General features: G+C 38.0%; 1 protein-coding gene across 1 annotated transcript in view; it reads right to left on the bottom strand.

The window, feature by feature from the left end:
* The window catches only part of DDX10 (DEAD-box helicase 10), a 160,974-nt gene that overhangs the window by 136,345 nt on the left and 9,691 nt on the right, over positions 1-14,938 (bottom strand). The window contains exons 4-9 of the mRNA XM_065730079.1: positions 13,154-13,312; positions 12,482-12,602; positions 11,293-11,482; positions 9,212-9,338; positions 7,739-7,901; positions 6,117-6,201 (exon numbers count right to left, since the gene is read on the bottom strand). Coding sequence (XP_065586151.1) covers positions 6,117-6,201; positions 7,739-7,901; positions 9,212-9,338; positions 11,293-11,482; positions 12,482-12,602; positions 13,154-13,312 — 845 coding nt within the window. The remainder of the gene's footprint in view (positions 1-6,116; positions 6,202-7,738; positions 7,902-9,211; positions 9,339-11,292; positions 11,483-12,481; positions 12,603-13,153; positions 13,313-14,938) is intronic.

The raw sequence follows: 14,938 nt of genomic DNA, 5'->3' as shown, positions 1-14,938 counted from the left end.
TTTAAAATTCAAGTATTAAATCTAATTATATAAGCTGCCATTTTAAAGCATTTCTTAAATGAAATAACAGCTTTAGGTCTCTCATATTGAGCTCAATTCAGGTAAAATTTTTCATGTTACCTTCCAGGCCTTCTCACACAAAAAGGATCAGAGAAAGCTTTAAGCTTCGGAACAATAAAACTTTACTCTCCAAGCTTAAGAGCAAGAAGAGTTGTGTCTACTGTTCATCATATCTTCTATACAATGAGTTTCTTTCCCATTGTGGCAATGTTACTCTATTTTTTTCAAGAAGCAAATACATCAATATCAGAATTTCTGTCCTATCTACATGATCAATAGTCTCTTTTATAACAGGCTTTTTCGTCTAAGAGCATTAATGAGAGAACTCTGAGCACTTCTATCTAAAACTGGGCTCTACCATCTATAGGGTCTTACCAGCATAGCTCAATGAGAAAAATCACATCTGACCATTTGCCTGCTCTATACGCTGCAGATTAGACTGTCTCCCACTGGCTTTGGTTAGAAGAGCTCTTTCCCACAAGTTGCAAAGCAATCCAAAGTTATGCAGAGCATTTAACACATAGGAAAAACAAAAAGTGAACTGGCTTCACTGTTTCTCCTTGCTTTAGCTCACTTCTGATGCTTGGTCACTCCTATTTTTCTGTTGCATAGACCTGAGTCCAGTATCCTATAAACATTACCAGTAAATACCACTCTAAAGTTAGAGATTGCCTAGGGATTTGTTCATCTGTTGTTTTTTTCTCTGACCATTTCATATCCAGTTCCTTGTCTTGTTTGGACAGTAACCTATTTATATGCCGGTCACTCCAAAAGTAATGCTTCCTATTTATTTCCATGGAAACTACTATAGATACACTACTATAGATACAAAGAGAACAATAACATTATTTGAGAGAGCCAATTCTAAGCTACAAGAGAAGATGGCTCACCTTCAGGATGACAAGGCTCGCAGGGGATTCCACATGGGAGGGATCTCCGAGAAGAGATCCTTTCCTGGTGGTGGTCAGCCCTTAAAAGGGGTTTGGGAGAAGTAGAGCCAGGCTCCACCCCTTCCAATCACACAGGTATATCACCTTCACCTGTGGCCCCATGGCTGACTCAGTGCTCACCTCAGGTGACCAATCAGTGGTTCAGGCTGTGATTCAGCAGTTCCCATACACACAGTAAAATTGGAGGTGTTACTTCCAGAGCAGTCCTCATATCTAGTCATAAGTTTTGAGAGCTACACTGCCAGGTTTGACATCACACAGTCATACTCCCAACCATATGGCTATACTGGCTAGTCATTACTCTTTTCAAGACAGTCAGAAAAAACAACAGACAAGAAAAGGGAGTAGCTCACAGATTGTGCTCATGACATCATAAATGGAATTCATATAATGGTTTGGGTTGGAAGGGACCTTCAAGATCATCTAGTTCCAGTCCCCCTGCTACAGACAGGAACACTTCCCTCTAGACCAGGTTGCTCGCAGCCCCATCCAGCCCAGCCTTGAATGCTTCCAGGGAAGGGGCATCCACAACCTCACTGGGCAACCTGTTCCAGTGTCTCACCACCCTCACAGTAAAGTATTTCTTCCTACTATCTAGCCTAAATCTCTGGTTAAAAACCATTTGTCCTGTTGCAACATGCCCTCATTAAATAAGTCCCTCCCCATAGTCTCCTTCCAAGCTGAAGAGTCACAGCTCTCCCAGCCTGTGCTCCAGCCCTCTGATCATCTTTGCGACCCTTCTCTGGACCTGCTCCAGAAACTCCATGACCTTCTTGTGTTGGAGACTCCAGATAGTGACACGGGACTCCAGGTGGGGTCTCACAAGAGTAGCGGGGCAGAATCACCTCCTTGGCTTGCTGGTCACACTTCTCTCAATGCAAACCAGGATTGGGTTGGCCTTCTGGGCTGCAAGCACACACTGCCAGCTCATGTTGAGCATTCCATTAACTGACAGTTCTTCTCCTCAGGGCTACTCTCAAACCATTCTCCACCCAACCTGTATCTGTGCTTCGGACTGTCCCGACTCAGGGGCAGGACCTTGTACTTGGCCATGTTGAACATGAGGTTCCCATGTATTTTTGAGTATACACAGAGTGGTAGCTTCCGTAATGCCATAAATCTTCACTTATGATTTTTGATCATAATCACTTGGCTTTGATCATAATACCAATCAGCACAGCAGTAGGTAATAGAGTATCTCACTTGGGGAAGTGAGACTTCTTACTTTTCCATTTTCAAAATATTGCTTACCAAAAGGAAAACAGCATATGTATGGCTAGACAAAATATGTGGGCCCATATGTATCTGTAAATTACACTTAACAACAACAACAAAAAAAATCTTACAACCCACAGTGACTTTCCTAAATCAGTTTAAGCACCTAACAAATCTACCCCCTAATCTGGACTAAGTACCACAAACTAAGAGAAAACAGAGCCTGGGTCAGACTCATATAAACCTCTGGATATAATAGAGATTTAAAAAAAAAAAAACATAGAGCAAAGATTTATTCTATTTTACATTCCAGCATTCATATCATAAAATAGATTCCTGACAGAGAATTCATTAAACTCAAGAAACAGATACCATAGACTCCTCTGAAGGAAAAGGGGGAAGAACACAATATTAGAAAAGAAGGTATTATTGAGACATGCCAGGATGAGTAAAGCCAAAATACAAGATATTTACACGTGAATGGAGAGACAGAATAGACGTTTCAACATCTTTCCAACTCACTGTAATCATGACTGAAAGAAAAACTTTCCCATGAATGCTACTTTCATGCTATACAATGTAAGTTATATTTAGAAAAACAATTTACAGAAAAAATGGTTACCAGTGTGCTTCATATACTATTATCTTCTGCTGTCCCCTAGTGGCACTGCAACTTGTTTCACAAAACTGATCAAATATTTTCAACTCTAGGCTTCAGAGACTACAGCAAAGGCAGCATCCACTGCAATTAAGAATCAGAACAGAGTTTTGCAAATAATCACTACAAATATCTCCTATTTATTTAGAATTTTTGAAACTAAAACCCATAGAAAAATACTTTGATGTAATATTTTAAATAATAGACTTCACAAAGAGATAATATGACAAAAATCAAGCCAAAAAATATTCTTGTGCAACGTTGTGATAATGTCAGCAGTTTAGAAACTCTACTACTGAACTAGTTAAGATTTCAAGAAGTATTCTGAAATGCAGCTGGAAGAAATAGCTTGAATTATGTCAACAGCAGCATACTATTCAAGTTAAAAAAATCTAGATATGCCAATTCCACTATGAAGTAAAAGCATTACCGGACAACATCCAGATTTTGATTTTACCATAAATCAAAAAAGCCAAAGCTGCAATTTATGCTTTTCAGTAGAATGCAATGCAAGTGAAACGCTACTTAAAGAACATGGCGATCCATTCCATTAAAAAAATAATAATAATCAATCTTTATCTTTCACTTTAGAAATTGCTTTGTAATATTGCCAAAAAACAGATGTGGGAACACATCCATAAGCGTTAGTCAAATGTTTTTCAACCCCATACCAAAAATAATTTCTCTCTTGACTTTCATATTTACTTTTGTATCATAAAATAATTTGATTTCAGAAGTAAACAGTATTTGGCACCCCAATTTTATTTACAGCTTAACACAATCTTGTAATAAGCTGAGATATTTAATTAAGCTTTCATTCCATGCAATTATACACTCTTGTAACCCATGAAAATTTGTAATTAAATCTAACCTTATTAATGAGGACAACTACAGTTCACTTTTATCATATTTCTAGAAAAAAAAAAAAGACCAAGAGCTTCTGCAGCAATTCTGCCTGCAGCTATTGAAAACAACTGAAGTTTCTTACTCAGCAGAGTTTACCAAGAAACTCATTCTCAACTATCCATGTCCAAAATGGCACTATTAACACAAAATAGCACATAGTATTTACCTAAAGCTAGTAGACATCTTCCATTTCTTATCTTCAATGGTTTATTTCAGATTCATCCAGTGATCTTTACATCGTGTTTCCAGAAATGCTTTACTTCAAGGACAGAAAGCCTAACATTTGTCCAAAATGAAAGCCCAGCGTAGGGCAGAACCTTATCTGATATTTGCACAAGATTATGAGACAGGAAATACCTGTAAAACATTCCCTACCAAAGGAATTTGCTTTCGGTATTAGACTCAATTCTGCGAGTTCAAATAACTAGCCCAGATGTACACACAATTTAGGTAAGGTCTGGCTACCCTTAGGGTTGCAAGAACAAGGACCCAGTCAGAGGTACCTCACTGAAAGCCTTGAGAAAAATGGGTGATCTTTGTCTTTACATAGTAGTTCCTGCCTTTTAAATCTACTGATAGTGATTCTTGGCACCTCAGAAGAATGGAAAATAGCATAATGGTTGACGCTTCGGGGATGTGTTAAGGCATAGATGTAGATCTATGAAAGAGATCTCAACAAAAGATCTCAATAAGCCTTTTGTAAACTTCCAATTAAACAGTGCCAAATGCATTGTTTTCCCTTCTATTATGACATTATGCATAAAGACAGAATTACAAACCTTCTGAAAGCCACACAGAATTTAAACAAAATAAACAAAAAACACCACTTCACAAACCTTTAAGTCTATGGACTTTTTCCCTAAGTTGGGACCCATGAGATTAGCAGTAGTTTTATCTAATTATATCTAACATTCATGATTTTGCTCATAGATAACATGTTTCCAAGAATTTAAAAATCCATTGCTCCCTTCTTAAAAAAAAAAGAAAAAAAAAAAAACTGATAGGAAAATACAGCACACAGTAAGGAGTAAGGCAAAAAAACTACCAATCAGACTGTAAAATGCAAGGTTAACAGAATGAATAATACCAGATAGTATTATAGCCAAGATATATCATAGTTAGATTACTGTGATGGAAAAGAAACAACTGAAATAAAGCAAAAACGTTCACCCATGTCCTAGACTCACAATAGAAAACTCCAAAGGAGCAATCTCCAGCAAGAGATTCTCCCCCCCACATTTTAAGGCTTAGGTGGTGAGCCCTAAAATGGGGTTTACAGGAGGTGTAGCCAGACTCCACCCCTTCCGGTCACACAGATGAATCGCCTTCACCTGTGCTCCCATGGCTGACTCAGTGCTCACCTCAGGTGAACCATCAGTGGTTCAGGCTGTGATTCAACAGTTCCCATACACAGATTAAAAAGCATTGGCTAAAAATTCCAGGTTCTAGAAGAGTTCTGGAAGTACAAAATCCCAAAACACAGATTTTGTAGTGCTTACTACTGAATTCTCTACTAGGAAACTGTTCTGTCACTATGTTTGACTTCCACTTGCATTGCAATACAGACAAAAAAAGCCTACTATAAACAAGTTAAATTACGTACAAGACATAATGCCAGGTCTTGCATGTCATCCTTCGGATAACTGAACAAAGTTTTTAATCTACTGAATTACACAGTAATAACTTAACTTTCACTTAAAAACCTACTTCAGAGGCCGAAGACCAGGTTCTCATAAGCATATGAGTTTAGATATCTCCCTTCTTTCGGGTCTTAGCCACTGATATTTTAACCTGGCGAGACCTATGGATATAATTCTACAAATGACTTACAAAACTAAAAATTTATCCAGTAGATAACATTGTTTGATTCCTTCCTCCTCAAATTAAAACAAGGAAAAAATACTTCCATTCTTCTGAGGAGTCTGTAGTGTCACAAAGAAAATGCACACACACTTTTAAGCCGTATTTATCTATACACTCCATTTGCAAAAAAAGGATTTCCACACAACAACGTGCTCAACTCAGCCAGTGAGGTAATCCTGACAAGTACAAAAAGAAGACCTTTTCTTCCCCACTCTTAATCTTCGCTGATCAGATTCAACAACTAGACGTGGTCCTTCTTTCTGCTACAAGGAGTCTCTCACTATGAGAAGATTGTTAGACCATTATCACCAAAAGACACTCAATTTTCCAGAAATAAGAGTCCTTGTTTTCTTTCCAATTTGTATCCTGATTTTTTCCAAGCGAGTATGCAGCCCAGCTGTCAGGAAAGATAACTGGCTATCTAATTTTAAACATTAAAATATTAATGAGAATTGAATATGAACCTGGCTGTTCTTCCCACTCGATGAATGTACGTGTTTGCATCTTCTGGACAGTCAAACTGAATGACCCAGTTCACCGCTGGAAAATCTGCAAAGAAAAAAGGATGCCAAAATTTAAGCTCACTTGACTCAAAACCCTTCTAATTAAGGGCAACATAATATTTTGGAGCATTAATTTCTGTGGGGACCATCATTTAGACCAATTTATAGACACTGAGTGCAACCTCTGAAATAAAAATAAAATTAATAGCATGTATTAGCATATCATAAACAGCCATCCTCTTCATCAAAGAAAGCTAAAATTAATGATGTCTTCATTTTCCAAATTATGACAGTGCACTGAATGGAACATAATTTCACACTTGACAAGAGCAGACAAGCTTTGTGTCATATCGATGACAAAACACTGCTACAATAAACAACAAGACCTGACCCACTTTTCACCTACACTCTTGGGGGTTGAAGTTAGCTGTGGTGACACAGCACTACTTCTGCTATCCACATACAGAAATATCACATTTTCAGCAACACCGAGCGGGTGACCAAGCCTGCCAAAAGAGTCACCCCTCTATATGAATTCGAGAATTTATGAACACTTTCCAACTGCTGCACTTTATCCAGAAGCAGCATGCTTTGCATCATAGTAATTAATTAGTGTTACTCACTGACCAAGTCTGTAGTTATGCCATAGGGCAGTTAGACATACTCTCTAAACCTAATCAACCATACCCACATTAGCTGCATAGAAGGTATGATAAGCCATTTGCACTTCTGTTTCCTATTTTTTGAGTACCTTCCTCTTGTCCAAAGCACAAGATTTTGTCAGTATGTTACAATAAGTTTCCTATATGAAAGAAGAATTAGTAAGCTCCTAAAAACATTCTTACGTCATACTTAAAATCAGCCAAGCACAAAAAAAAATAAAGCCCAAATATCTACAAAATAGATAAAGAAATCATAATTAACCAAGTAATGATCAAAGGAAAGAAACTGAAGCTAAAATGGGACCTAAAAAACTTCCTGCTTGTCATCTATAATTCTGCCTCTTTAAGAATACAGCACTATAGTGCTATTCATAGTTCAGGTATTGAAATTTCTTCAAGTTTCCTTCTCCACTTACTGGTAGGTTAGTAATTTTCTATATTCTTTGGAATAATCCACAAGGAAACAGGCATATCAGAAATACTCAAAGCTGCTGAAATCTTGCCTTAAGGCATGTAATAAGCCAATACATCACTATCCCCATTTTCTCTCATTCTGGATATTTGTCACACAACATGGCTGGAAAAACTAGATTGCCTTCTGGCTGGGAAAACTACACTGTCTACAGATTGGAGGGGAAAAAATATAGCTTCCATTGACTGTTTTATTAATAAGCATCATAATAAGACTAGTGACAGTTTAGGTCTTTCTGGGACAAAAACAAAAACTAAGAGCAAATGACACTGGCTATCAAGCAAAGAAACAGCAGAACTATTTAAGAAAAATACGTTCAGGCTCCAAAGCAAGCTACAGGTTAATTTATTACAAATCAAAACATCATCAGAGCATACTGTCAATGGTAAAAGTTTTGAGAGCATAAGACCATAACTTTGTGGATAACAACTACTTTACTGGGTACATACCCAGGCCACGTGCTGCAATATCTGTAGCAAAAAGTACTGCTGCCTTCTTCCGCACAAAACAAGTGTAGACTTCCATTCTTTTCATCTGCTGCTGTTTGCCATGCAGTGCCAGCACAGGAAGACCAGGTTGGAGCTTACAGAACACTCTGAATAGATACTGAACCTATCCAACAAATTAGGGAGAAATAAAAAAACAGATTTAACATTGTACAGTAAAATCAATACCCAATAAATTACAATAGGCTTAGCACTTTGAGCAAAAGCATTTTTCTCCACATCAGAGAGATGATACGCAATTCTGAAACTGTCATGCACTCAGGTACATGAAATGAGCTGTGCTAAAGGTCTGGTATTCCTGCTGGTGGCACTGCCCAACAGAAAGGGATGTATGTAGCAGAATTAATGGAGGACACAACCAGTGATGCTGTACACAAGGGATCAAAATACCAAAAACCCATCTGAAGAGCTGCTTTTAGACATCAGTGGAGGAATACAGTATCTGCAGCTTGCACTTAACACAGTCCATTTGAAGCTACAACAGCTTCTCCTAGACAGCATTTACTGTTATACACAGCATTACTTCATAGTAGACATACCTAATCATTTTAAACATAGTAACAGAAACTGCTCAGTAACAACTGCAACTCAGAGAACTTCTATACAAGCAGGCCTACAACTTCACTGCACTCAGTAGCTAACCACAGTACAAAGAATACTGTAACCTCCTGCACTGGATAAACTGTGATGAATACTGACTTCACGACTGTATTTCAAAAATACACAGTAAAATATTAGATAAATGCAGAAGTTATATGAAAACCTGTGCCATACAACCACATACCAGTAATTAAATGGAATGATCACAGGACCGTGCTACAAGGAGACATCTGAAGATTCCTAGATAACCAGAATAAAAGCCTTGAGCACAACATTTACAAAAAGCAGCTGAGGGAACTGAGATTGTTCAGCCTGGAGAAGAGGAGGCTCCAGGGTGACCTTATTGCTTGCTGCAACTGCCTGAAAGGAGGCTATGGCAATGTGGGGGTCAGCCTGTTTTCCAGCACAACTAGCAACAGGATGACAGGGAACAGCATCAAGTTGCACCAGGGAAGGTTCAGGTTGGATGTTAAGAAAAATTTTTTCTCTGAAAGAATGGTCAGGCACTGGAATGGGCTGCCCAGGGAGGTGGCGTCACCATCCCTGGAGACAATCAAGAAAAAATTAGATATTGTACTGAGGAACATGACTAAGTGGAGAAATGGTGATGGTGGGTGGATGGCAGGACTAGATGATCCCGGAGGTCTTTTCCAACCTTGATAATGCTATGATTCTTTCCCGTACTATTTCACAATTAAACTTCTTAATATAACCATCTCTAAAAGTTTTGAAAGAAAGCAGGTGCAACTACTAAACTCTGTAACCCAGAATGCTACAGAGGACAGGAAAGATTAAAAAAAAAAAAAATAGCCATACCTCTTTACAGCTCGCAAAAAATACAATGCTCTTCTTTTTCAAGTGACTTCTCAGGAAAGAGTATAACACATTTATTTTGTGTTGAAGCTCACAAACGATATAGTTCTGATCCAAAGTTGCTGGGGTACTTAAAAAAAATATTAGAAAGATTAGGTACCACAGTAATCATGACATTAAAACAAAGAAAAAAAGAGAAAATACAGGTATACATAATCTACAGAGCTGCCTTTCTTTTCTTTTCTTTATTTTTAAATTAAGTGCCTGACAAGTACCCATAAAAAGGAAAAAGTCAGGCTGGAAAGTTGTCCTGCTTTGAGAAATGAGTCAGCAGATCAACCACAAAGCAGCTGTCAAAAGATGAAGCAATCTCCTGAGAAAATGTGAGGGGAGAGAAGAAGGGCAGGAGGCAACTCTGGCATTACTTCTAAATTCACCTACTAGCAGCACAACCAACTCCTTCTCTGTGTCTAAGCAGCGACATTCAAATTGCCTTGACTTAAAATGCAATTTTGTCTATTAGTGCTATTAAAGCATCATTTGTGCTTTAGGCAATGTCAAAGCACAGTCTAAACTTGCAGACAAAAAAAAAGAGCATTAATGTATTTTTACTGATTACAAAGTCACTTTAAATGTCAGGGTGTAAGGAACTGAACTGTCATCTTAAGTCACCTTGCAGTTACTTGCAAAATAACATTTTTTAAAAAAGCATCTTTGCCCTAGAAATGCATCTAATGCTCATTTCACAGTACCTCTGCTTCTCCCAGCACAGGCCCAGGGTATTTAAAAGTACTTTACTGTATTAAAGCTGACACTTAAAACAATGAAATTACAAGATGCTGCTCTAGTTTTTATTTCACTACTCAATTTGAATTACATCACAGTATTTTTGCCTTGTATATCTTTCAGGGGAAACTATGTACTAAACTATAAACACTAAAACAAAAGTTCCCTTTTTTTGATTCAGTTTTTTATCTAACTGTATTTCCCTCAATATTTCAAAAACTCAAGTGTACTTTAAATAGACTTTACAAAAAATACACAGTGAAATAGACAAGTTCTCAAACTGAAGTCTCCATACTAAGCTTCTACGACCTCTTTTGACAGGAGAGTACCCATGTTTTTTTCCAGCAATCACATTTATTTAATAAACTGACTGGAAGGAAAAGAAAGTCCTATCAAAGGCATCAGCACTGCAATAAAGAGAATCTACTCAAGTAGTTAATTAAAACACTGCCTCAGGATTCAACCTGTCTGCTGTTCATTTTGCTGATGTTTCTCATTTGCTCTTGGGTAAGCCATTTTTATCAGTGTGCTTCACCTATCTCCACCTTCATTTTATGTATGGAAACATTTACATACTCCTTAAGAAAGGAGGAAAAGACATCATGCATGTTCATAAGCCTTTTGGCACTGAGAGGATAAGATTTTGCTTTTCTGTGGGCTTTAAGGAGCATTCTTTGCTTTTTTTTACTCCTTCCAAAATCCACCTGCATGCCAAGTTTATTTTGGATGTGCACAGGGCTGCAGCCCTGATCGTGCACAGTAAACTTAGTGCCTCTGGAAGCAGCAGGTCTTGATGCACACAGACATGTGCCAGATGCTTCCTGCTGGGCACCAATTCTACTGATGCAAACGAGACCTTCATTCTGCACATTCCCAATAGAGTAACACTTTCCTGGAACATCAGATTCATTAACAACATGCAGAAGAACTGTATTTGTTCAACAAATCTGGTGTTCCTGCACAGTTAAGTATGCACACGCACGCAGAAAGGAAGCCAAAGAACACAAGTGGCAATTTAGAAGTGACACCTGCCACCACCAGGACACCACTTTATCCAAGTCCAGAAAAGGAGCCTGAGGAGCCAGAAGCAAAGCACAGGTTCGGTTTCCCCATAGCAAATCAGTCAGAACTAGTAACCTCTCTTCTGAAACTTCCCACTTTCAGGATGGCGCACAGCAAAGTCTGACACTGATGGAAGGAGAAGGACTTCAGATTCAGGAAAATGACAGTCCGGGAAGCAGTTAAGTAGGATCACTGTCTGTTTAACCTTCCCACAAAAGAATAAATTATCAACATACCTGAATTTGGCTCTCTCATGAACCCAGACATATTCTGGATCTTTTAAACTCAGCCGTGCAAGATCCTTCACTGATTTTGTTTGAGTTGCAGAAAAAAGCAATGTCTGGCGTTTCTTAGGCAAATTCTCAACGATCGCATTCATTGTATCAGCAAAACCCATGTCAAGAATCCTGTCAGCTTCATCAAGAACTGAATTGAGAAACAGATTTGAGAAAACCTGTTTTTAGTTTTTGTTATTGAAGACTTTAAATCCATGAAGCACAAAAAAGCACTTACAACCGCAGAGATTAGTTACCATACATGACAGGATTTGTTCTATTCACATACTCCATAAAATAGATTTAAAAAGCTGAAGCATTGTAAGTATTCCAATTAAAAAGTTCAGCAATTTGCAGACAGCCTGTAAATTACAAACTCCCCACCCTATTGCTAAAACAAAAGCATGGAACATAAAACAGTATCTTAACAGAGCAAAACAGGCTCTTCTACATCTAAGCTCTATTTGCCATTGAATCATAGGGAATAAACAGAGCAGCACAGAAACAAAACTTGAAGAAAAGAGCCTACATTTAATGCAAATCTAGTCTAACTGCCACCAGCAGCACTGAGTATAGCAAGCCTGGTTTTGCAATTTATCAGCTTCATTAGTTTGTTAATTGCTTCTAAGTTCCTCAAGCTATGCTAAAGATTATGCACAGTTCTCAGGGGTATGCAAACCCTCCCATTAAGCTGAAATTTGTATTCAGGTTGGAAGGAGCATTAATCTGGCTTAAAATTCAAAAATAAATATGTTTTCTAGAATTGGCCCAAAACACATATGCTGTAATTAATTATATGAAATATTCATCATCTTAGGAGAAAAAAAGAGAGCTAGGGGCAGAAAGCAAAGGCCATCTTATAGCTAAAACATAAAGGGTAATATGAGATACCACATGTGGTTTTGGGTTCCTTACTTAACTCACCTACTTGTAATCATCTTAAGGAACACAACTCAGCAACTGCTTTGAGAGCAAGTACATACAAGAAAGGAGTTTTGTTGTTTTCCATTTTAATTCATGGATGTGGAAATTTAAATGCTCTTTCATCTACATACAAAAACCAGAATAAACTTCCTAACCAAGGAAGTGGCCCTCAGTTATGAACTACTACAAAATATTTCTCTGTTTTGTGAAGTACTAAAAAACTTACTCAACATTTGTAGATCAGATGCATAGAAATATGAGGTTTCATCCATGTGCTGTAGAAGCCGTCCCGGAGTGCAAATGAGCATATTTATGTGGTGGATTCTCTCAGCCTCTTCTTTCAGATCCTAAAAGTAAGTTAAACCAGCTAAGCTCTGGCTGTTCACGCTAGAAGCCCTGTGGCAGACACCTCAGTCCAACTCAACCTACTGATATTTTCTGGAATCACAGAATTCTAGGGGTTGGAAGAGACCTCTAGAGATCAACGAGTCCAACCCCCCTGCCACAGCAGCTCCCTAGACCACGCTGCACAGGTAGGCACGTCTTGAACATCTCCAGAGAAGGAGACTCCACAACGCCTCCAGGAAAAAGAAAATCAAGCTTTTCCTCTTTTACACATACACCACATTCTATCAGCAAGCTCACACTAGTAGCTCATGCAAAGTTTTTCAGAGCAATCTGATTTGTTAGTACAGGAAACGTTGGACAAAATTTTGACCCAGTCACATAACCTGTAAAGATGCTAAATACAAGAGCTTTAAAAGACAGTGTCGTTTAATGGGCTCCTATTAAGTGTTTTCCTCTATGTCTTTTGTTTTCCAATGTTTCCTTCCTAAACTAGTCCTCATTACAGCACTACTTAATGCTCGCTCACAGCAGGCTCCAACAGGGGACACACCTTTCCTCCAATGATAAGGCCAGCTGAGAAGTCATGATTCTTTCCCACTTTACGCAGAACCTTGAAAGTCTGAAACGCCAGCTCCCGGGTGGGCGATATTATCAGAACTCCCAATCCATCCGCTGAAGTCCACTGAAGGCGGTATAGGAGTTCCAAAGCCTAAAAAAATAACAATAATAAATAATAAAGTAATAATCATTCTCATTATAAAAACATCAGAAGAAAAATATATATCAAAAAGTGTCATAGAAAAACATGAAGCATTGCTAAAATAATGAAGAAACACCTGCATGCATTTCACCATCTCACATGGTTTGATTATATGTGAATTCTGATGGTACTGATACCTATAAATATTCCTCAGTACCAATCTACAACAGACAATAATGGGTGGCAAATCTTAAATGCTTTACAGCACAATTAATCTTCTTCTGCTAAATTCCAGAAATTAAGCCTTGACCATTTACAGGAAAATAAGTGTACACACAAGCACAAAATAAGTGTACACACAATTTCCTTGGTCATAAGGTTCTGTGAAAACCAGAAGGAACTAGAAGGAAAATTACTGTGACATTACTTTTGGTTTTAGACTTACATCACACACACGGTGCACTCGGAGTATTCCACCCAGTGTCATCACATACCTCAGTCCAGGATTGTCTCCCCTCTTACAAATTCACAGTCTTAGGTAATCTTAACACAAAAACTACATCGATATAAATACTTAAAGCGTTTTTGAAATATTAAAGGTTGTTCAGCACCCTCTTACCATTTTTTTTCCTACTCTTCACTCGTCCAGATACTCCCTTATCTTTTGGTTCCCCTACAACTATTTTAAAATTAGGTTTGTAAAAATTACTTCTACTCCCAGATTTCTGCAGTCTCACTTCTGTTTCATTTCTCAGACTCACAATACTACCTTTCAAAGACACCCACACTGTTTCCTATTCTTTAGTAATGAAAGTGATCAGGATAAAGAATAAATCTTCTCAGCTTCAGGAGTATTCAGAATACTCCTGTTAACACAGTCACTGACAGAACAGGCTCCACAGTAATTTTATGTTGCAAAAACGCCAAATAAAAATGTTTAAAGCAAAAAACTCCCATAATCAAAACCACATTTTGTTTTCCCTTCCTCCAATCACAAGACAATGAAATTTGCATGCATTTATATCTGCACTTGAAAGAAATAAACCAACTTCTCTATTATATTTCCAATTGGAGGAAATTAAATGCAGTGTGTGATGTTTCAAGTGAAACAACCAAACACACCATTCCTTGTGGGGTTTTTACTGTTTTCCTGCTTGGACCTGGAAGTGATTTCTCAGGAGTCCAAAAAACACAGTCAGAAAGAGGAAGTCTACAATCTCTGCTGTGTTTCAGTTTGTCACATAAGGTCCAAATTTTCAACTTTTTGCCGTATGAAAACCACACATCAAAAAAAAGCCTAAGGAAGGAACTGTGGAAATTTCAGCATTCTAATCCACACCCATAGTTTGCAAAAGAATCTGACAATTAGAGTTGCACAAGGAAAACACATTCCTGAAGGAAAAACAAAGCTCCTTCTAAATCACACAGGGCCTACCGAAACAAGGATCAAAATGAGAATTCTAAGCATCAAAATATTCCTAGGGACAAAGATAAACTTTTTCTAGAACCTCAATCAGCTTCCTTACATTAGTCTGCCTTGGCTTTCTAGGAACATCTAAATCACTTGAGTTATAACCTTTCCCCTAGGATCATTAACCTTAAGTATTTAACATCCTTACTCCCAGACTTCCTAGA

This window comes from Cyrtonyx montezumae, unplaced genomic scaffold (genome assembly GCF_038088225.1).
Source record: "Cyrtonyx montezumae isolate F1298 unplaced genomic scaffold, pur_monq_1.0 scaffold_12, whole genome shotgun sequence".
Taxonomy (NCBI): domain Eukaryota; kingdom Metazoa; phylum Chordata; class Aves; order Galliformes; family Odontophoridae; genus Cyrtonyx; species Cyrtonyx montezumae.
Note: the sequence above shows the minus strand (reverse complement) of the source record. Positions and strands in the feature narration are given on the sequence as shown.